The sequence below is a fragment of the Archocentrus centrarchus genome, unplaced genomic scaffold (assembly GCF_007364275.1).
Source record: "Archocentrus centrarchus isolate MPI-CPG fArcCen1 unplaced genomic scaffold, fArcCen1 scaffold_36_ctg1, whole genome shotgun sequence".
NCBI lineage: Eukaryota > Metazoa > Chordata > Actinopteri > Cichliformes > Cichlidae > Archocentrus > Archocentrus centrarchus.
In genome coordinates this window covers 1810731-1833569 of record NW_022060263.1, presented here as the reverse complement: position 1 = coordinate 1833569, position 22839 = coordinate 1810731, and the positions used below count along the sequence as shown (strand labels likewise).

General features: G+C 40.2%; 2 protein-coding genes across 2 annotated transcripts in view; one reads left to right on the top strand and one right to left on the bottom strand.

Moving 5' to 3' along the window:
- Positions 1 to 4691, bottom strand: part of ttn.2 (titin, tandem duplicate 2) — a 266459-nt gene extending 261768 nt beyond the window's left edge. Inside the window, exons 1-6 of the mRNA XM_030724391.1 lie at positions 4601 to 4691; positions 4299 to 4502; positions 1388 to 1675; positions 1138 to 1220; positions 660 to 874; positions 497 to 572 (exon numbers count right to left, since the gene is read on the bottom strand). Of these exons, the coding sequence (XP_030580251.1) occupies positions 497 to 572; positions 660 to 874; positions 1138 to 1220; positions 1388 to 1675; positions 4299 to 4502; positions 4601 to 4691 (957 nt within the window). The remainder of the gene's footprint in view (positions 1 to 496; positions 573 to 659; positions 875 to 1137; positions 1221 to 1387; positions 1676 to 4298; positions 4503 to 4600) is intronic.
- A 12860-nt stretch (positions 4692 to 17551) lies between these two features.
- Positions 17552 to 18645, top strand: LOC115776702 (trace amine-associated receptor 13c-like). The gene is made up of 2 exons (XM_030724463.1): positions 17552 to 17715; positions 17832 to 18645. The coding sequence occupies exons 1-2, from the start codon at positions 17552 to 17554 to the stop codon at positions 18643 to 18645; spliced, it is 978 nt and encodes a 325-aa protein (XP_030580323.1).
- Positions 18646 to 22839: the final 4194 nt, after the last annotated feature.

Sequence of the window (22839 nt, the reverse complement as noted above, 5' to 3'; positions counted from 1 at the left end):
CATATATTTTGGGCAGATCCATATATATCACCTTTATGGGAGAACACGCATCCTGAAACTTTATGTTCACTGTGTCTCATTTTCCTCTGCATCTTCTCTGTAAATTTTCTTGGTGTATTTAAATTACCAAATGCTGGCATCATTGAAACTAAATGTCAGTTACATTGTATATGCTACATTCTAAAAATGACGTAAACCCTTCATCAGAAGGAAGACAAGAATGAAGGGATTTCCTGGAGAGGCGCTGGACTCTACTCTCAGTCTACTTTTCTGTAGCTAATATTTTATGGGCTGAACATGTCTTGCTGCCCCACACCTGAAAACTGTAATTAAAGTTAAATCAACAGTAATATTAACAGTTACATAGGTGAAAAATACAGCACTTGAAGTGTCATCACCAGTACCTCTAGTTATAGAGCTACAATCTTTATATAGTATAACATTTAGTGATAAGCAACCTGACTTTAGAATTGCTACATACAGTAAATGCTCTGACCTGTTTCCTGGTCATTACAGGAGACTTGACTGGTCGGATGGGAGAGACAGACAGTCTGGTGGAGGGAGATACGGGTCTGCACACAGCAACATACAATGCAGATCAGTACACAATGTAACATGAGTTTGTGTAGTCAGTTTAGATCACCAGTGTGTGTGTGTACCTGACAGGTGTAGGTGTCGGCCCTTTCACGTGTCTGACAGGTGAAGGTGACTGCTGACGTCCTCCCGTCACCTTGGAAACAAAGGACGGTGGGGACTTGGAGGTCGGCTTTGGGGGAACCCGCGGAGGGGTTTTATGAGCCAAATGCTGAGTCATCATTCCTTCTTCTCCACGCACCTCTCTCATGGTGGTGGCCTGGAAACTGGCCTCCATCTTCTAAAGGGGAAAGTTTTATATATACTAAGTAAAATATTTTAGGTACAAAAACTGAAAATCATTTTACATGCATCAATCCCACATTCTTTTACTTTTATGATTTCAGTTTTTAGTATGGTTTATGCAGAAAATGACATGATATGACAATCAGGTAGAAGTACCTGAATAACTCAGTGGAAATGTATTATTTAAGTGCTAGGGTTTCTATTTTAAATCAACTTAAACTCAGTATAGCTGCTTCCTAGAACAGTTAGCTGTCTCACCCTCTGAATTCTGGCCTGGGAAGTCGCTATTTGGGATGTGGACACAATAGTCTTGGATTTCTTTGCTGGTACAGCTTCCTCGCCTGCAGCAAAAAGAGAAATGGAAATTGTTGGTTGACTTATTATGATAAATGTTAATATTAAAAAGATTTTAAAAAACTGCATTGCCCAATTATCATGTGTGTTGATGTGCAATATTTTAACCAAAGTGTTGAAGTTATCAAAGCTTTAATAAAATTGTGGTCCTCACTCTGAACTAGCAGTTCAGCGGTGGAGGTGGCCCGTCCGCTGCTGTTGGTGGCGGTGACAGAATATGTTCCCGAATCCTCTGGGAAGGCTTCAGCAATCAGCAGACTGTACAGGTCCCCAGCTTGGAGAATCCTGAAGTCAGTGGAGCTCTGGATCTCAGCCCCTTCTCTGTAGAACTTTACCACTGGTGCTGGGATTCCTGTCACTCTCACGTCCAGCCTCACCTGGCTGCCTTGTCTCACTGTCAAACTCTGAAGTCTTTGAAGGAAGTTTGGAGGTGCCGTCTCCACTGCAGGGATAGAAGTGTAGCTTTTAATGATGGCATGCCTTACAGCAGTAGCCTAACTAACAGGGACTGAGAACAAACATTTGTAGCCAGAAAACCAGTTTATGTCTATGTCTGTTCAAATTCATGTGCCATACATACTTTGAAGGAATTAAATAAGAGTTTGACACATTCCCACAGTTTAGGGGTCTGTTCAAGATGTATTAATTTTTATATTCCTTATCCAAAATAAAGTTCTGTGACCAGACTGGGCAGGCCACCTTAGCCACCTCAAGCCCTGGAAAGCCCCAGAAGATGAGCAGGCAAAGGTGAAATTGGGCAGGATGTTCCTCATTTTTGTTTGCTTTTCAGTTTGTGAAATATTGTTTTCACAAGAATGGAATAGACAACCTGAAAACACAGTACGGCTCACATAGTTGCTGTGTGAGCAGAGGTACAAAAACCTCTCAATAGTAAAGGTTATGAATGGGGGTAAAAGAATCCAGCACAGTTGGTGTGTCAACTGAGGGGGCTCAGCGGGCTCAGTAATGTTACATTTGAGACTTTTTAGGACTGTTGAGGAAAATTAAGACCTTACACTGCAAAATTGGTGTTATTTGCCACTAATGTGGCAGATAGCAAAAGGTTAAAGTTGAACTGTACTTACAGGTTGCAAATGAGAAACAGCATTGAAGGTATTTAGAAATGTTACAGATGAAAACCACGAGTTAGGATGGAACCATGTAAGGAGTGATTGTAGTTAATGCTTTCACATCCTTCATTGTGGGGTGGCTGTAGCTCAGGAGGTAGAGCAGGTCACCTACTGATCAGAAGGTCAGTGGTTTGATTCCTGGCTGCTCCAGTCTGCATGCCAAAGTATCCTTGGGCAAGATACTGAAGTTGCTGTCTGAAGTTGGAGTATGAATGTGTGTGAATGTTAGACAATAAAAGCACTTAGCTTAGTTACTCGTGGAAGTGCTTGTATGAATGGGTGAATGTAAACGTGTTGTGTAAGCGCTTTGAGTGCTCAGAGAGAGCAGAAATTACAGGTAATTGCTGAAAATGATTCATTATCCAAAGTGTTGAATCAACTAATTAGTTCAGTACCTAATTAATTACAGCTTTATGGCCTAAACAATAAAGATGCAACAGAAATCAACAGGACAATCAACTTCAGCATAAAGTAGAGATTGTGCCACCTAGGCACACCTTTAAACACAGGTATTTAACAGCTGATCACATGGCAGCAACTCAGTGCATTTATGCATATAACCTGCTGAACTTAAAACCAAACATCAGAACGGTGATTTAAGTGAATCACCATGGTTATTGGTGCCAGATGGGCTCTACTGGGATTCTGCACAGCCATCTCTAGGGTTTAAAAAGAATAGCCAGAAAAAGAAAACGTCCATTGAGCAGCAGGATGTGCCATGTCACAAAGCTCAGATCCTCTCAATCTGGTTACCTGAACATAACGATTAGTTCACTGTATTCAAATGGCCCCAGATCTCAATCCAACAGAGCATCTTTGGCATTTGGTGGAATGGGAGCTCCGTGGCTGTGCAGCTGACAAATCTGTGCGATGCCATCAAGTCAGCATGGACCAAAATCTCTCGCACTTTGTTGAATCTATGCCACAAAAAATGAAGGCAATTCTGAAGGGAAAAGGGGGCCACCCAGGTACTAAAGTGTACATAATACAATGTCTATGAGTATAAGAATAAAGAAACTCAATTAACACTCAGTCCTGATGTCTGGTTTATTATCATCTAATTAATATTTGGAGCCTTGTGAACAATGATTCATCCTCACTGGTTCAAGTTTAGTTTTGCTAATAACTTAACTTGAGATTGGTCTGATGGAAAGCCATGCTGCAACAGCTGCATCTGTATTGGTTATATCACTGGATTAAGTGACAGCACCTCCAGCCACATGCACCCACCTTCCAAATATTACAGCAAAATACATTTAGACTCACAGAGACACATGCATTGGATTCAGACTACTTGTCTATAGTTTAGATGTAACAACAATCATTGTTTTTAGATACATCTGTTGTTTTGACTGAAATACTTTATAATACTACCATCTCTACACTGTCGTTTGTGGCTCATTCACCTAACAAGCAAAAAATCCCAGGTGGAGGCACAAATCCCTTGGACGTTGCATCAGGAAGGATAAAAAAAATAAATAAAAGACAATGAGCAGCACAGTGAGCCCCTGGACCAGCCAAAAATAGCTCCTGCTCTACACTGCCATTTCTTTTGAATCGGGAAGCAATAAAAACTAGTTTCTAGTGTGGAGAAATGTACACTATGTTCTCTAGTTGTAATTTGTCTTGTTCTCTTGGTGTCTACAGAACTAGAGTAAAAATTGCTATTTTGGATCAAAGGAGACATTTTTAGGCAGTTTTTGTGTCTCCTGATAGTCATTTTGTGTTTTTTGACTAGTCTACATCTCTGTGTTTATACTGCATCTCATTGAGGTTGTTATATACATCTTTGATGTGTCAGGAAATGTTAACAAAGGTTATGATCTAGGGTCCTCCTGATTTTTCAGCCTGGGTCTGGTTCACAAGTCCATCCACGAACTGGGATGTTTCCTGTGTTTTCCCATGTCATCTGTGTTCCAGGCGCCGTGTTCTCACCTGTAACGAGGAGTTCGGCAGTGCTTGTGGCTTGTCCAGCTCCGTTGGTGGCTCTGACTGAAAATCTTCCACTGTGTGCGGCAGTCACAGCAGGGATCCTCAGAACAGCACGGCCATCGCTGAACGAGATTTGCATGCCGGGCAGAGCAGCAGTGGAAAGAACCTGGCCATCGCGAAACCAGCTCACCTCAGGAACTGGAGAACCTGCAGAGGGCAGAGCATTACTCAGTGATGGGAAGCTGTTGTAGCAATCGGGGAATATCTGACGACACTGACAGTGAGACAAAGGTCAGCTTTCTTACCACTAACTTGAGCCTCGAACGTCGCAGCACTACCCTCAAGTGCCACGATGCTCTGTAGCGGCTGTGTGAATGTCGGTGCCTGTGTTGACATGTTGGTTGGCACCCTACACACAAATAAAACAAAAAACACAGTCAGCCGGCACCTCTAACAACGTAAGTGCAACATAAAATTAAGTTTCATTTAAGTTACATGCCTGATGTTAAAGTGTATTCCAGATGAAGAATGACTTTTTCATTACTTTGACACCCAGACTAAGTTTTGATCAAGTAGTAGAGAAATTACTGCATAGTGGTCAAATTCAATGTGCTCTGTATACATGGCTGGGATGTTCTCTTAACTACTCCACGAGTAGTCCAATTGAGCAGCGACTTATAAAACTCATCATGAGGCAAAGGCATCACTGCCAAAATTTACAGCTTATTACAGGAAGAGTCATGTGACCCTCAAATCTAAGAGATGGTGGAGAGACGAACTCCATCCATCCATCCATTCGCTTCCGCACATCCTGTTAAGGGTCGCGGGGGGGCTGGAGCCTATCCCAGCTGTAGGGCGAGAGGCAGGGTACACCCTGAACAGGTCGCCAGCCTGTTGCAGGGCCAACACAGAGTGACAGACAACCTTTCACACTCATATTCACGCACTCAGTCACACCTATGGGCAATTTAGATTAGCCAATTAACCTAACCCCAGTAAGTGCATGTCTTTGGAATGTGGGAGGAAACCGGAGTACCCAGAGGAAACCCACGCAAGCACAGGGAGAACATGCAAACTCCACACAGAGAGAGGGAGAGGCCTGGGCCAAGGTGGAATCAAACCCAGGCCTTCCAGATGGTATTCTAACTGTGAGGCAGCAGTGCTAACCACTGCGCCACTGTGCTGCCGGAGAGACGAACTCGCTTTGGATAAATATAAATAAAACCTACTGCTTGTTGGTTCTTGCTGGAGGTATGGGGGACAAGGGGCTTCTTTTCTACATGTGCTTTGGACTTGTCCTGATCTCAAATCTCCTCAAAACGGGTTCTGTTAGGTTCAACAACTGAATTCCAATACTCCAAAAGATGATTATTGCTTTTATCGTGGCTGAATAGATATTACTGATACACTAGAGGAGTAAAGACCCACCCCCGTATGGAGAATGGATAAAAAACGATAAAAAGGCACACTAGACTGCCTCTGAAAATATTTATTGGATAAGCTTCATGTATTTCGAGTATTTGCTTACTTGGGCCCCTTACCTGATGGCTCTCTGTGGTTATCTTGTAAATCCAACATGACATTTTCATTAAAATGTTCATTCCAAACACAGAGTTTTATTGCATGACCATATTTTTGGCATCACCCAATGGCAAATATCATAAGAGCATGCTGGGATGTACACATTTAAGAATTTATGGAGGAAAGAGGAGAAAGCATCCGCAGAAACAGAACTCTAAGAATTTATGGTGGGATTTAAAATGAGTACTTAGATTACCCAAAACTGCCTCCCACAAACCAACTTCTCCAACACAATTTTACTTCCCTTCATTACCACAAATCTAATATCATAATACATCTAATTTTCATTAACAAGTGATTAAATATGGCTAAATATGTTCTACAACATTGTCTTACCTGAGTTTAGATCTAGGTGGGTCTGTTAAACCATAAAATTCAGTTTAATGATACAGAAATGTGTCCTCACATTAAAAAATAATGCTGAAATCCACCAACAACCAAAAGCTGGAACCAAATATTGATCAGATTCATGATCTTATTTTATTCTGTAAATTATGAGGATGATTCAGAATCAAAATGCTGTAGGTGCAGCTGAAGCACTCAGCGCACCAATACATCTGTTTGAATTTAGGTTAGCTCGTTAAACTCAGAGTACAGATGATTAATGTTTATAGTAATAAGATGTGGCACATTTTTATGAAACTCCCCAGAGGCAGTGCTGTGAAGCATTGAAGCTAACCTTACCTTCACAGTAGAAGCAGCAAAAATTAGGAAAAGCAAACACGAGTCTATGATTCCTTCGTATCATTTTTCACACTGTCTGCTGAAGGTAATGTTAACAATTAAAACCTTTTAGTTATTACAGATATCTTCAGTCTTTTTTAGCCTTCTTATTCCTGGCATTTGTCACACGTTGGCACAAGGTCCACTTTTCTGCATGCTGTGTGCCATGCTGACCAGGCTGCCCTCAGAGATGACTCTGTTCTTTTGGATACTGTCAGTCAAGCCAGTACTACTTCAGTTGAAGTACTACTACTACTACTACTACTGTCTTTTCCAAGGTCATTGAGGTGCTTTAACTAAAGTTTGGTACACAAGGATATAGTAACATGAGTAGTACTTTAATCTCCACATATAAAGTGTATGAGTTTTATCTGCATTGTGGGTAATATCAGTGATATGAAAGAAATAAGACTTTAGAATACTTTATTAAACACAGGAGATCAAATTATGATGACTTTCATAAACTTTACTGAGGTTCTCATTTTCTTCTGTAATCTGACAGAAAAAATATCATTGGGGATGAAGCTGTGCATATTCTGTACAAAATACCAAATACACATATTTGTATTTGGTACCTATGAAAATGAACATTGTGTTTAGGTAACAATTAGTATTTGATCTTCAATTTAATGAAAAAAAAATGTCTTTTGTTGCAAATAATTTTCACGGTTTGAACAAGTATGACTTATATTTCATTGGCAATCGCACTGAAAAATATTAAATGATTCCCAGATCTAATTCTAAATGGGAAATAAAACCTGCCCGTTCACTTCTGGATTAAATCATCTCAGAAGATACAATCAGAATTTGTTTACAGTGTGTCCATCAGTCCACATGGACAGGACTGCTTTGGAAACTTTCAGATGTGAAAAACAGAACAAATATCATTCAGCACTCTAAGAAACTACGCTATCTTCATCGTCATGAAATTGAATAAAATATTCTGCTACTGGTTGTATTCCAGTAAGTAAAGTATAAGCAAAAATATATAATGATTCTTTAAACTGTGATACACATATAAAAAAACTGTATGTGAGGCTCTGTGGATGTGCTATTTTGATGGTTGGCGAGCTGACAGTAGCACTCTGGTGAGTTTATTTTAGGAACGATGTCCCTGGATGTAGTCCAGGGTCTTCAGGATCTGGCTGATAAACCAGTAGATGATCTAAAGTAGGGCTCGAGCAGATTAGAACACCTGTTTAACTTTGGGAATTTGCTCTCAGGTTTCAGTTTATTCAACAGATCATGCTGTGATTTCATTGTACTGTCAGGATTATTCTTTAATACTTGATCTTCTTTTTGGAAATAATTAAATATATTTGCACATTAAAGACTTTTAAGTCAAAACAATGATAATACTTTATATATCATATTCCAGTTTTACAAGTTTCTTTTTTGTTTTTGCAGACATTAAACCTTTTTGGTTTAGTTTCACATGTGGTGCGGGACATGCCATTAACAGTGAAACAACCCACAGTAAGGCTGTAGCTTACAAATATGACTCTTATTAGCAATTATTATTAACAGCTTGAAATAACAATAAGTCATTCTCTGACTAATAAAGGTATCAGGTGCTCTAAGGCCCTGTTTACACAACAATGTTTTCAGGGGGAAATGATAAAGTTTTGTTGCATTTTGCCCTGTTGTTTACACAACAATGGCGTTTCAAGTCGTAAACAGCTAAAATGTTATTATTTAAAATGGGAGGTACTGGCACATTGACGCTATGGTTGCGACTTTCACACCCACACCGCCAACTTGTGGCCTGGCATGGGAACTGCAGCGTTTTCAGTGCCTTGTTGTTCCGCGTGAACGTGATCATTTTTAAAAACAGTTCCTTGTGAATGGGTTACTTTTTCGAAAATGAAAATGGAAAAAAGGTATCGTTACCACGGGATCGTTCTGGTGTAAACGGCCGAAGTCTGAGGTCACGACTGTCAGCAAGTATCTCAGTTTCTTGTTCATAAGTGGTGGGAGAGCAGAGCCCAAAGGTAAAGCAAAGGTCAAAAGCTGTTGGTAGTGACCACTGCTGATACATGCATTGGAAATGAGTGTCTTCTAAAGGGTGTCTGGCCTCAAATGAGGCAGTTGCTAAATCTAACTGGAATGCCTCCTGAGCGTCTCCTGGGTGAGATGTTTTGATCATGTCCAAGCAATGGGAACCCAGGTAGTCCCAAATCATGCCAGAGAGATTATGGAATTTACTGGCATTTTCACAGTGACTTTCTAGCTTCATGTCCATGGCCACCTCAGAATCACCAATTAAACTAACATGCATTAACTTAAAAACCTAACATACAAGCTAGAGTACCCACACAGGGACAACTCCACACAGAAGAATCCAGAGATTGCATGACTTCTCCTGCAGTCACTGCACAGCTGTTAATCCAAATATAACTATCCTACTTTAGGAATGCCTCACTATCACTATCTAGAGGAGATAGTAGAGAGGTTGGGGAGATGTTAGACGTTCTGTTGAGAGGCTGCCCCAAGAGTCTGGAGTCAGATAAACTACAGAAAATGGAGAAATGGATGGATATTCCAATCCTTTATTACAACCAACGTATCAAGCAAATATTTCATTCACTAAAGACATTTGGCATTAAAGGTGGAAATTGATGATCAAAAGAAAAAGTAAAGGAGCTAAAAAACAAATAGCCCAGCTGAAGGCAATTTGTTTTCAGTGTAAAAAAGGCATTAATTGTCAGCAGGTCTGTTGGTTTAACAGCTGCTGAGCAACAAAGAACTTCTGATCACAAAAAGGTTTACAAGGTATCAACAAAAGCAACTACAATCAAAGAGGTCACATTGAAATTATGCTACACACCCTAAATTACTGTCTTTAAACATGTGCTCCTTATTGCCATGGTGGTGCAGCAGCAGCTGTCTAATAAAACATAAACTCATAAAACCAACTGACAGGTAAACTGCACCAAACAATTCTTTTTGCTGTATTTTCAATAAATTGACTCTGTATTCTTTGAGCTGAGCATTTTTTTTTTATCTAGCCATGACAAAAAGACAAAATACAGAGATTTTTCTTTTAAAAGATTGGAAGGATGGAAACACTGAATTTCATATATTTGTGCTAATTTAGTTCATTATTGCAATTCTTGAATTCTTCTGTCAATAAACTATTTAACTAAAATTGTTTTAGCTCAGTTAGAAAGTTGTAAAGGAGTAGTGAATGAGGCCATGCAGAAAATGGCAGAAGGCGATGTTAGGTATAGGGTGATGATCCGCTGTAGCGACCCCTAATGGGATTACTTGAAAGAAGAACAACATGGAAACACCTAAACGTGGCTAAACTATTAACTGAACTGTACGGTTTTATTGATATTATTAACTTTCTTATCTTGAGCACTTAATATGACATGTGGGAATGATTTTTTCAAAAAATCTGAGCAGAACTATTTTTCTTAACAGTTTCTTTTTTGTCTCTTGCTGGCCATTGTTTTGGATTTAACTCTGTATTGTCAGTGCTCTCACTGGCACCATTTAGCTCTTTCTTACTGACACTTCTGGTGATACTTACCAGTCTTACACTAAGTATACTTTGTTTGACCTTACTTGCATGTGTTAGGTTCTCTCTGGACCAGACTGGGCTTAATTAACCAAAGATAGCTTCTAATGTAGGCTGTAAAAGCAACAGTTTTGTTTCTTATTTTTCCAGTTTTCAGCCCAAACATGGTTTCATTTGTCTAATTAATTTTGAATGGCCTCTTTGTAAACCCATTCTGGACATATTAACCAAGATTGGCACTGACTGGACTGCAAGCCAGTGCCAATCTTGGCTTCAACTGGCCCAGATTTATCTTTACTACCTCTTACTGGTCAACTCCAATTTTCCCTGGTTGGCTGTGGACATTTCATGTTTGGCTCTGATTGCTCTTAACTGGCACTGTTGTCTCAGTATCCTCCTGGAGCTGGTCCTGGACCAGGCCAGCTGAGAGATTTGTCACCTTTGCAATGCATGAAATGAAGAGTGGCAGCTGTTGCTGATAGAGACAGGAAATAATAGCTCCTTTTCATTCTGGTCATTAAGGTAATAAAAACTTCAGCTAGTCTGAAACCTAACTCTCAAGGAAACAAAACATTCTGAGCCTCCATCCAGAAAATAAAGACTGTAATTTCAACATCAAAATAGCATTCGTCTTATTTTAAAAATAAACGTAGAACAAAAAGTAAGGACATTTGTGTTAGGTTGATTATTTCTTTGTTGTAACAATGATTTTTGGCAATTAAGCTTTCACCGTTGGAAGCATCTGTTTGTTTCTCCATAAACTGTGCCACATTTGTAAGGAAAATGCATTTGTGTGAGAACAGTATGAGGCATCCATGGAAAACTTGCCAATTACAAATAGTTTATTCTGCTATTAAACTAATCTACCAAACAGGGGTCTCGGTAGCATGCAGCCAACTAAAACACATGTAATTAGCAACTACAGAGGATAGATTGGTCACTTTTCAAGCACAACTCTACAACTGCTTCCAGTTTGAACTCTGAAATGTGATAATTACTACTTTCTGTCTGATACATTACAAATACCTTTGAACTAATGGACAACTCAAACAATTTTAAACATAAAAAATAATCTGACAAGCTCAGCTGTTCACTGTCCTCCAAAATAAAAGCTTCTGTGAGGTGTTGCTGCTGTCAGTCACAACCACCACCCAAACCCACATCCACAGTTGGGGGGTTGGGGGGGCCTAACACCAATACCAGCTGCTAAAAATAATAGCACCACCTCCAACCCAACACATCTCAGTTTGATTGACAGCCACCATGTGGCACATATCTGGAGGAGCAACTGATAGCCCTGCTGTTGATTCCCTTAAAAAGCCATCAGCCACCCAGCTGAAGTCCATTCTGATGCTCTCAGTGGCTATTCTGGGACGCCCTGCTCTAACCTTCAGCAGGGAAAACTAACAAAACCCCCCAAAATACTTCACTTTGTCGGATTCTCTGTAAAGTGACTACAAGATGAATGGCATCCAGTAGGACACCCTTTCAGGGTGTGTTAAAGTTTAAAGTTAGCAGGTGATGGTAAGCTAAAGCTCATCAATCACACTTTGGAAAACTTCAAAGACACTTACTTGTCTGTACAAGGATGCCTGGGAAGCCCAGATGAGGGCTGTCTGCAGGAAATCTAAAATCTTTATCCAGAAAATGTAGTCAGAAAATCCAAAAGGGGGACAGTTGAGCCTCAAAAGAACCCCAAAGAAAAAAACAAAACTACAGGCCTGCACCGCCGTGTAGTTTTGTTTTTCCTCCTGACAGCAGTCCCTCCAGCCGAGGCGACCAGGCCGGGAACGCTGACTCTGCTCAGAGGAACTTGTGGCTGATGGGGGCCTTTATACCACTGTGACATCACACTGGATAACACATGCCATTGGTGAGCTCTGCACAGCACTACAAGGGATTGTGGGAAGAAGGGCAGACATTTAATGCAACTTGTCACACCTGTCAGCTGCTTTAGTTAATACAGACTTTTCTTTACAGTATATGCTTATAAAGAATCAGGAGGTAGGCTTTAAAGTTAAAGAATTAGCAACGTCATTGATGAACTCAATCTGATCAATGTCATAGTTTAAAATATTTCTCATCTATAATGTTCTTTGATTTTGTCTGATGGTGACTCAGTACTGTGATATGATTACTGTGATATGATGTTTGCTCTTTTATTTCTTGTTAACATTGTGCTAACAGAGATCTGTGTGTTGATTTTCCTTATCCCTGTGTGGCTGCATTTATTTACTTCACTATCATTAATTTGATTTCAGGTTTAAAATAAAAAACAACATAAGAGGCACTTCAAATAGTACTTTGTATTCTTTTCTGTAGACATTAAGAATCCCCAACTGCCTAATAATTCTTAGAATTATAAAGTTTTCTAAGAACTTCCTGTTAAAGTTGAGTCTAAATCCTGCTAAAGATTGGGATCCTCATATTGACTTAAGATGTACTGACTGATTCACAATTACAGCCCATGTACTGAAGCTGTATGTTTCTAGTATCTTTTAAATATGAAAATTAATTTAATGTCTTTTTAAGACAGATATTATCTTTATTTGTTCTACACATAAAAGCTGGTTAGTACGGTCTTTCTGGATCGCTAGGTTAATAATTTTAGGTTTTATTACTATGATTAGCTTAGCTTTGGTATTTTAGCCAGGACCAGGCAGGTAGTAAATACAACCCCTATTCCAAAAAAGTTCATGTTATATAAAATAACATAAACTTTGCATTTAGATTGAAAAAAGATGCAATTTAAGAAAAGATTAGGTGATTTTGAATTTGATGGCAACAACACATTTTTAAAAAAGTTGGGGCAGGGCCTAATCTGAAGTGTTTTTCTCAGATTCCTAAGTGGATTTTGGCAAACTTGTCTCTTGATGAAATCAGACTGACTCACCAGCTGAAGTTTTGCATGTAATGTCTGGAGGTGGTTTCTGTGCCACTGTGCCTTGCTCAGTACCCTGACAACAGCCAATCTTGTAGAGCTGTTCCTGTCAGTCAAAGTGACCCATCAGCAACTCACAACAACAGCAATAGAGATATGAAAGGCAGCGCTTCCAAACACAAACTGCAAGAAATATGAACATTTTCAATTAATTATTTAATAAAATATGAGATGTAATAACATTTTGTCTAATTTAAAAAAAAAATTCTTTTTATCTATTTCTCACTAGGTTTGGTATTGTGTTTCTTCAACTTCAACATTTGGCCTGAGCTCATAACATCATAAAGTACTCTTTGCTCTAATGCTAAATTCATAGTTTAAAAGATACAACTTGCTCAGTCACTGAGGCAGAGAAGCATACCCAAACCAGAATATTTTCACCACTATGCTAGCTGTTTTTCAGGTTTTCCCCTTGTTAAGCTACCTTTTGTCTGGACAAACCTATTTACTGTTTCTGTGGCCATATGACTCCATCTTTGATTTTGCTGTCCTGGGTTTTCTTTGCCTGTATGTTCATTGGCAAACTGTCCGTTTGTTCTAATATTTTTCAACACAACACAAAAGCTTTTTTTTTTTTTTGGCAGACTTCCAAAATAGTCTGAGGCGCTCGTCTTCAGCTGGAAAATGGTGGAGAGCCCACTCTGGGTCAGGGATGAGTTGCAGCCCAAAGTGGAAAAATTTAAGTATCTTGGAGTATTGCTCAAGAGTGTGGGGAGAGGGAAGGTAGCGATGTGTGTGTGTGTGTGTGTGTGTGTGTGTGTGTGTGTGTGTGTGTGTGTGTGTGTGTGTGTGTGTGTGTGTGTGTGTGTGTGTGTGTGTGATCTTTCCCAAATCAAAAGTGGTGAACTTGACCCATTCTGAGAGAGAAAACTTTTGGAAAAAGTCACCAGCAGAATTCACCTCAGTGAAAGTCATTGCCTCTGGCTCTCTGGGCTCTTGCCGTTTGACCGGGGGGATCCGTCTGTGGTCTTCCTCCTTCCTCCTCTGGGGTGTGCCATCGCGATGTGTGGCCTCGGGTCTTCTGAGCTCCTGGTGACCCAGGTTCCTGGGTCATTCTCTTTTGTCTCTGGATCCTGAGGGGCATTGTTGCGGTTTCTTGCCCTCATTATTGAGTACATTCAATGATAGAAGCACACACACATTACTACAAACCACAGCAAGACTGCTCTGAGGGTCCTGTTGATCTTTCCAGGATCCATGTTTGCGGCATTGAATCATAGGCTTTCTTGTAGTCAATCCAGGTGGTGCACAGGTTGGTGTATATATATATATATATATATATATATATATATATATATATATGTGTGTGTGTGTGTGTGTGTGTGTGGTAAAAAAGTGGTAAAAAATATTCCAAGAAGTGTACAAGAAAAACACATATAGGGTGAGAGAAATGTGTTTTTTAAGAATATCACAACATATTCATTACAACTTTATACAACATTAGGCCACAACATGCTTCTTAACCTTACTGAGGCATGGGATGGGCATCAAGTTTGCAGAAATTACCAAAAATGATCACTCACTCTATAAAGGGTTACACCTAATTTATATTCCCACATTGTTATGCACAATTAAGAATAACAATAAAAAGAATCCTAAGCACTGGCTGGAGTGGAGTGTGTGTGTTCTTTGTATCAGGTACTCTTCTCTCACAGTTCAGGCCACACACTGTGAACACATAAGACACTAAGACAGATAAAGTTGAATAATATAAAGGTATTTACAGTATTTACACATTTATTTACTGGGCTTTCTCCAGTGTATTTGCATTATACATGCGAAGTATGTAGTATTTGTGATCAGCAGTCAGCAGTACAGCTTGGCTTTTTGACTGATTTTTGCCATATTATTAAAAAAAGTATAAGTATGCATTATGTATAATTAACATTCAGTTACATCTTTACATTGAACCATGTTTTAGAGAACTAGCATTGCCATGTATTCTGTTGCTTTTCATTATCAAGGGATCCACAAAGTTTAGATTGCAATGAAAACCACTGCAGTTTGCATCATGTTGTTTTTTTGTCTCCTTGTGTCTCCTGTGACTTCACATTGTATGTTTGCTTTGGAACACAGATGTTTTTATTAACACCTCAGATTGGAGCGACCCCTCTGAGATGGGAGTTTACAGCCATCTGGCAATAATATGAGAAGGTGTGAATGTTCAGACAGTGATTCAGAGCAATTAACTATAGGCCATGTATGTGGAGGTTTGTTTTGTGATGTACCGACATCAATCCATTCTCATGGGCACTGAGCCATGGGGTACTGAAACGTGTGTGTGTGTATTTGTGTGTGTGTGTGTGTGCGTGTTTGTGTGTGTGTGTGAGTCTTTGATAACTTAATTTCTATCTCTACTTAGAATTATTTCAACCTTAAACAAACACCTTCTTTGCATCAGCCTTTCCTTAAATCAAAAGGTCAATATGAAAAGGCAAAAAATAGCCAGCTATTACAGTTTTTCTCAATTGCCAAGACACATTTCTTGAAACCATCCCTCATGTCTCTAATCTGTAAACACAAAACTCAAGTTTCAAACTACTTTCACAAAACCTCTGACTCTTCCTGCAAAACCAAACTACCCAGAGTCAATGACAATAAAAAACACTACTGAACAGTCATTATGCACAACATAGAAAAAAGGAAAACACAATGATCAGATCATAAAGTCTTATTCAGAGAAAACCTTTACTGTTCACAAAAAGGCTTTTTCAAAACAAAACTACTGTTTAGCAATTGTAGTACACACACACACACACACACACACACACACACACACACACACACACACACACACATATATATATATATACATATATATATATATATATATATATATATATATATGTATATAAAACTGTGATCAGTTTTGAGTTGCTGTGTTTAAGTTGAGACACCTGTGCTTTCACTGAGTTTCACTTGTGCTACCTGTGCTTACCATTATCCAACCCAAGTGCATCACAGTGCAAAATGTGTTTTAGTGGGTGAAAATATGTTTGCAAGTTGTGTCTAACAAGGTGAAAAGTGCTTAAGGTTCTGCACTGTCTCTGTCACTGTAGACAGAGACAGCTCAGCCTGTGAGAATGGGGACTTAGAATATGCATGTTTACACATGAACATAAACCCCAGCGTAAAAAAAAAACAACACATCAGTTTCATCTATTGGGGTAATGCGTTCTCCTCACCTGCAGGTTAGTGACTCCATCCTGGGCTGTGGAGGTGTGGGCTGAGGTACATCGGCTCCAACAATGTTCCATTCAGGTTCTTTAAATCTTCTCCAGCCCCTCACTCTTTTTTGTCTTGGAAGATGCAATCAGGAGTTTTTACACCTGACAACAGACCCCAGATGATGCACTAAGAATTCCATAGTTCTCTGTTGAACTTTGCATTGGAAATAAAGGATTACAAGCAACTCAGGGTCATGTTCACAAGTGAAAGAAAAAATAAGCATATGGCACATAGATATGTTTCTTATCAGATTGTTGTAATTCCAGCATTGAACGGTACTACGGCACTGAAGAGGAAACTGAACAAAATGTATCCTGCTGAACCAGTCACTGTACACTGAACATCAGCAATAACTGTACAACTGTACAACTGTACTGGGAGATAAAGTCGCTGTATTGCTTCCTCCTTCTAGCTCCAAATTGCCAGTGACTCCATTGCATCAGTTATGCCAATGGCTGGATTACTTGGTAGTCCCTGGATTTACAGTCTGTACAGTTCTAAGTGGTCCACAGGCCAAGTATGTCATACACAGTGTTAGGGGAATGTTATGGCTAAGGAATATTCTCGCATTCTTAATCAAACTTTGTTGGCACTGTGCTTTGGTGCAGTTTTTTTTTTTTCTCAGTCATAGCTGTATGCACTTAGATTTGCCTGACCTTTGGCAGAGGAAACTAAACGTGATAAACTGACACTATAGCAGCACATGAACCAGTTCTTAGCCAGCTTAGCTCTCAGCCACTCTAACTGGAGTGACCTTTCAGCTCACAGAGAACCCTCAGAGCAGATCAAGGACCACCACTATTCTGTCATCGTCTGCTTGTTAGTCTCATATTTCAAGGTCAGATTACAGGGAACATGCTGTACACTGTGAAAGCAAGAGAAATGCCAATTTCATTATTCAGCCCCTTCACTAAAATCCTATACACCATCCACCTTGGACCAGTTGCATTACAGGGTATTTCAGGGTTAACACAAAGACAGACAACCAACACTCGCATTAACAAATTCTGCCAATTTGGAATCCCTAATTCACCTAACATTTATGACTTTGTGGCAGGACAGGCAGAACATGCAAACTCCATACAGAAAAGCCCAATAATCAAGAACCATTTTGCTATGAGGTGACAGTATGCTGTCATACACTACGTCTCTACAGGGATGGAAAACGGCAGCAACAACAGAGGTGTGGAAGAAGGAGGGGAAGATGAATATAAAGATGACAAAGAGATTTTAGCTCAGTTTACTATTCTTCCAACAGTAATGGAGGAAAGTGACCTCTGCTTTCAGCAACTCTTAAACACCTCCTGCAGGAGGCCAGAGATTCCTTACTTGGAGGTTATGCTGACTTATATTCTGCTGTCCTTCATTTCTCTGCTTACTGTGATTCTTAACCTGTTGGTCATCATCTCCATCTCACACTTCAGGTAGACACATACTGGGCTCATTTGATTTTAATGCAGTATTTTTTGTTTTTGTCTTTGCTGTGAGCAGTTACATTTGAATGAAAACTAAATATGATATATTGCTTTCTTCTCTTCAGGCAGCTCCACACCCCCACCAACCTCCTCCTCCTCTCTCTGGCTGTCGCTGATTTCTGCATAGGTCTCCTCTTGTTATTTCAAATTATGCTCATAGATGGCTGCTGGTTTCTCGGTGACATCATGTGTACTCTGTATCAATACCTAGCATATGTTATTACCTCTGCCTCAACAGGAACCATGGTGATCATATCTATTGATCGCTACATAGCTATTTGTTACCCTCTGCATTACTCCACCAAAATCACACAAAAAGAGATAAAAATCATTGTGTGTATTTGTTGGATCTGTTCTGTGATCTTTCAGAGTCTCATTCTGATGGATAACCTCAAACAACCAGGAAGGTTTAACTCCTGTATCGGAGAGTGTGTCTTTGTCATCAATTACATTGCTGGAATTTTTGATGTTATTTTTTCCTTCATTCTTCCCATCACTGTGATTGTAGTTCTGTATCTGAGAGTATTTGTGGTGGCTGTTTCTCAGGCTCGTGCCATGAGGTCTCAACTTGCAGTCACTCACCAGCAGTCGGTCACAGTAACTGTTAAGAAATCTCAGCTGAAAGCAGCCAGGACTCTTGGTGTTGTTGTAGTTGTGTTTCTTATATGTCTGTGTCCATATTACTGTGTGGCTCTCACAGGCCAAGATAACTTGCCCAGTGCTTCATCACTGACGTTTGTTCTATGTTTGGCATACTTCAACTCATGTCTCAACCCCATTATGTATGTCTTTTTTTACCCCTGGTTCAGAAAATCCATAAAGATCATTGTTACGCTTCAGATACTGCAGCCTGACTCTTCTAAGACTAACATGCTTTAGAGCAAAGTTTCTGAAAGGTTTCATGACACCCCCCCACAAAACACACACACACACACACACACACACAATTAAATAATACACAATTCATCAATAACTTACTGTATGTTCAAATGATGGTTTACACTTCTATATTGGTCATTTTGTGCTGGTTGATGAATGATTAGTGAGGAGTCACTTCATGACACAGCTCCATTTCTAATAAACGTGGTTAGAACAGAAAAACGTCTAATTTCACACAGCTGTATCATACGATGTCATCAACTATGCAGAAGAGAATACTTTCCCCAGTGTGCCTGGGTAGCACATAATATGCTAAAAGTCCACACTATGAAAACCCTTTCTTTAGCGATAACACTTAAATCCTTCGCAATGAATTGCAAACGGTTCTTTTTCTTTTTGATGACTCATTAAATAACAAATGAAAAAAATGTGAGTGACATTAAAAAATTTGCCTTTGTACTGCAGACACACCAATCAAGCATAACATTGTGACCACTGACTAATGAAGTGAATAACACTGATTATCTTTCAACCATGGCACTTGTTGGGGGGGGTGGGATATATTAGGTAGCAAGTGACCATTTTGTCCTGTGTTAGAAGCACGAAAATTTGAGCCAGTTTGATGAGGGCCACACTGTGATGGCTTGTGCACCCCTGGGTAAATGGACAGGACTGGTTCGTATATAATGCTTTTCTACTCTACTTTGAGCACTCAGAGCACTTTATATAGCGCTATATGGGTCAAAGCATTTCCAAAACTGCAGCTCTTGTGGGGTGCTCCTGGTCCACAGTGGTCAGTATCTATCAAAAGTGGTCTAAGGAAGGAACAGTGGTAAACCTGTGACAGGGCTGTGGGTGGCCAAGGCTCATTGATGACCATATGGTCCGATTCAGCAGATGAGCTACTGTAGTTCAAATTGCCATAAAATTTAATGCTGGTTCTGATAGAAATGTGTCAGAATAAAGAGTCTATCACAGTTTGTTGTGTATTGGGCAGCAGACTAGTCAGGGTGTCCACTGCCGAAAGCACCAACAATGTGCATGTAATCATCAGAACTGGACCACAGAGCTGTGGAAGGAGGTGGCCTGATCAGATGAATCACATTTTCTTTAACATCTCGTGGACGGCCAAGTGTGCGTGCGTCCCTTATGGGGAGCATATGTCAGCAGGATGCACTTGGGGAAGAAGGCAAGCTAGTGGAGGCAGTGTGATGGGCGATGTTCTGCTGGGAAATCTTGGGTCCTGCCATCTATCTAAGCATTGTTGCAGGATGATGTGACCTGGCTCAAATGGTTGAGGAATGGCTTGAGGAGCATGAGTTTGAGGTTTTTACTTGGCTTCTGAATTCCCCAGGTTTGCAGTGGTCAGTATCTATCACAAGTGATCCAAGAAAGGAACAGTTGTGAACCAGTAACAATCCAATCAAGTATCTGTGGGATGTGCTGGACAAACAAGTCAGATACATGGAGGCCCCACCTCACAATTTACAGGACCTAAAGGACATGCAGATACCACAGCACACCTTCAGGGGTCTAGCTGAGTCCATAACTTAATGTTTCATGTTGCCTGGTGGATATTTTAGCATAATTATGCAATTATTATATAAACATCTCCATTTTAGGTATTGTAAATCCAGATGAAATAAATCAAATCTGATCATGATATATCTACATATCAATGGATCAGCTGTGATATATGAATAAAGTATAGTATATAGAGAGTATGTGGTGTGTTTGTGGATAAACAGTTACAGGAAGTGCTTCGGTGGAAGTGGGGGTGCTTTATTGATTTTTATTCAGGAATTAAAAAATTTTTTGACAGTTTTGGGGCTCAGGCGGTTCCTTCATTTTGGTATAACTTCCCCAGCAATAGAAAACACTCCCACAGAGGACTGAAGAAGCTCTAATGTTCTGATGTGTACAGAAGATGATCCAGGTGCTTCTGATTATGCCGCTATAACAGTGGATCAGACTCACCTCACCCAACTCACCCAGAACGCTTGACTCACATAATGAGGCAGTCACATGATTTCAGAAAACGGGGCCTCTTTGGCTTTTGTAACGTGGTATTCTGAAAAACGTTAAGACCTCGACCCAGGGTCCATTTGGAAATGTCCCCTTTGCTCGACACAGGCCTCGAGGCTTTAGTATCAGTTGTAATATCACTATCCTTCAGCCAGTGGCAGATAGGACCAAAGTTACGAGTGACGGCTGCATATGCCCACTATGCTCCCATCTTTTCTCCACCTGGGTCAGTTGACACCAGGTCCTGGCCTGCTCCAAGGCCATCCAATGTCATGTCTGTCAGATCAACACCTGAGTCAGCCATTGCTCTCCGTTTTGATCCCATTATTCCAGGGAGGGCCTGGCATTGCATGGTTGCAGGCCCCCCTGGTGACTGCTCCACCCAGTCCCCCTCCCCCAACAGAAACAAAACAGGAATTATTCTAAGCTGTGCAGGCAACCCCCGAGAGTGTGTCCCAGCTACTAAGTCCAAGTATCCCAAGTATCCTGTAGTGATGGGAAGTTCAGCTCTTTCGGCTCCCAAATGGACAAATGTGTAAAATGAATTACTTTTCCTCACATTCCTGCATGTACCCCCTATAAAAAAATGCAACTTCCTCTTGCTCTCTCCGGTCTCTGAGCAAACTTTGCAGGAGCCGCTCCCTCTGTGTCTGATCTGTGTGGACTCACTGTGTGGTGTGTCTCTACACTCCCTCCCACCCCGTTCCTCCGTGTACACACACAGATTCCTCCACACATCTTAACAAATCACGTGAGGCTTCCACAAAAAAGCTAGCGGCTTTACCATCATCAGCCTTCTTCCTAGCCTTTTAAGAAGCTCTGTCTTCATACCCAGCATCTGCCCAAGCCTCCAGCAGGGTCCTGTCTCCTCTGACACCGGCCACCCATCAACCTTCCATAGGGGTCCCATCTCCCATCTCCTCCATTGTCAGCCATCTGTCAAGCCCCAGAGGGGTCCCGTATTCTCTATTGTTGTCCACCAGAGGAGCTCCATCTTTTCATCAAAATTATGAACAAAATCAGTGACAAATTGCAAAGGGTTTGTAACCTTACTATCAAATCTCCAATCTCATTGTACATCCTGTATAATGACAATAAAGGCATTCTATTCTATTCTAAATGATCATCAACCTGCGACCTAGGGTGCCCTAATGCCTAGTATATTTTTAAAGACCTTTATGCTCGATCATAATGTTCATTATAGACAATCTGTAATTAGCACAGAAGCCGTGTTCTGATATTCTCATTATTCAAATGTAAAAGGTCTTTTCCATGTTAGTAAAAATTAGAAGTCCAAAAACATTTAATGTCACTGTAAACAAGTTATCAACAAACTCAACATTTCTGAAGATCCTGAGGCAGAGTGGAAAGGAGAAAAAGGAGTAAGATAAAATGTTATGGTCTGAACTGCTACTAATAATGAAGCTATATTTGACTTTGAGTATAGAAAATGTAGCACACTAGTTAGTTTCTACAGGGAGGAAGAGTAAAGCTCTGTGTGTGTGTGTGTGTGTGTGTGTGTGTGTGTGTGTGTGTGTGTGTGTGTGTGTGTGTGTGTGTGTGCGTGTGTGTACTTGTAATGTTGCAGTTGTGAGGACAAAAAAATTACAAACACAGTCTCGTCCTGGGGACCCAAAAATTCCTAGGGACAAAAATCGCGTCCCCACTAGTTTTATTGCTGCAAACAGTAGGAGGAGGTGTGGTGTGATTTTTAGGGTATGTCACACAAGTTATGATTTTCTGAAGTATGTGTGTGTAAGCCTGTGCTCCGCAGCGCCCCCACTAATTTTCCAAGGTGGTATTGCAGGGGGCGTGAACTTTGTGGGCTCACACACTCACTCAATGTGGATGAATATGCAAATTAACTTCCTGTTGTCCATCTTGTTACTACCACGGCCATATCAATGGAGTTCAAGAGTTATATGGACTGCCTTACCCATAATGCTTTTCTTTTTTCTGCCCAGTGTCTTAAACTGAGAGGATTGTGTCTAATTTTAGGTATTGTTTTTGAAAAATTAGCTTTATTTTGCCAATTTAGATTTGTGTTGTTTTTAAAATCTACTATATTTAAATTAGAGATAACTATAGCGGTGAAATAGCAACTTAGATGGCATTTTGCGAATTATATGACATGATTGTTATTTATCATAAAATAAAAATATTGACATT

Coding starts and splice junctions, on each gene's coding strand:
- LOC115776702 (XM_030724463.1), top strand. CDS start 17,552: ATGGAGGAAAGTGACCTCTGCTTTCAGCAACTCTTAAACACCTCCTGC. Junction 17,716..17,831: donor ATCTCCATCTCACACTTCAG/GTAGACACATAC, acceptor TCTTCTCTTCAG/GCAGCTCCACACCCCCACCA.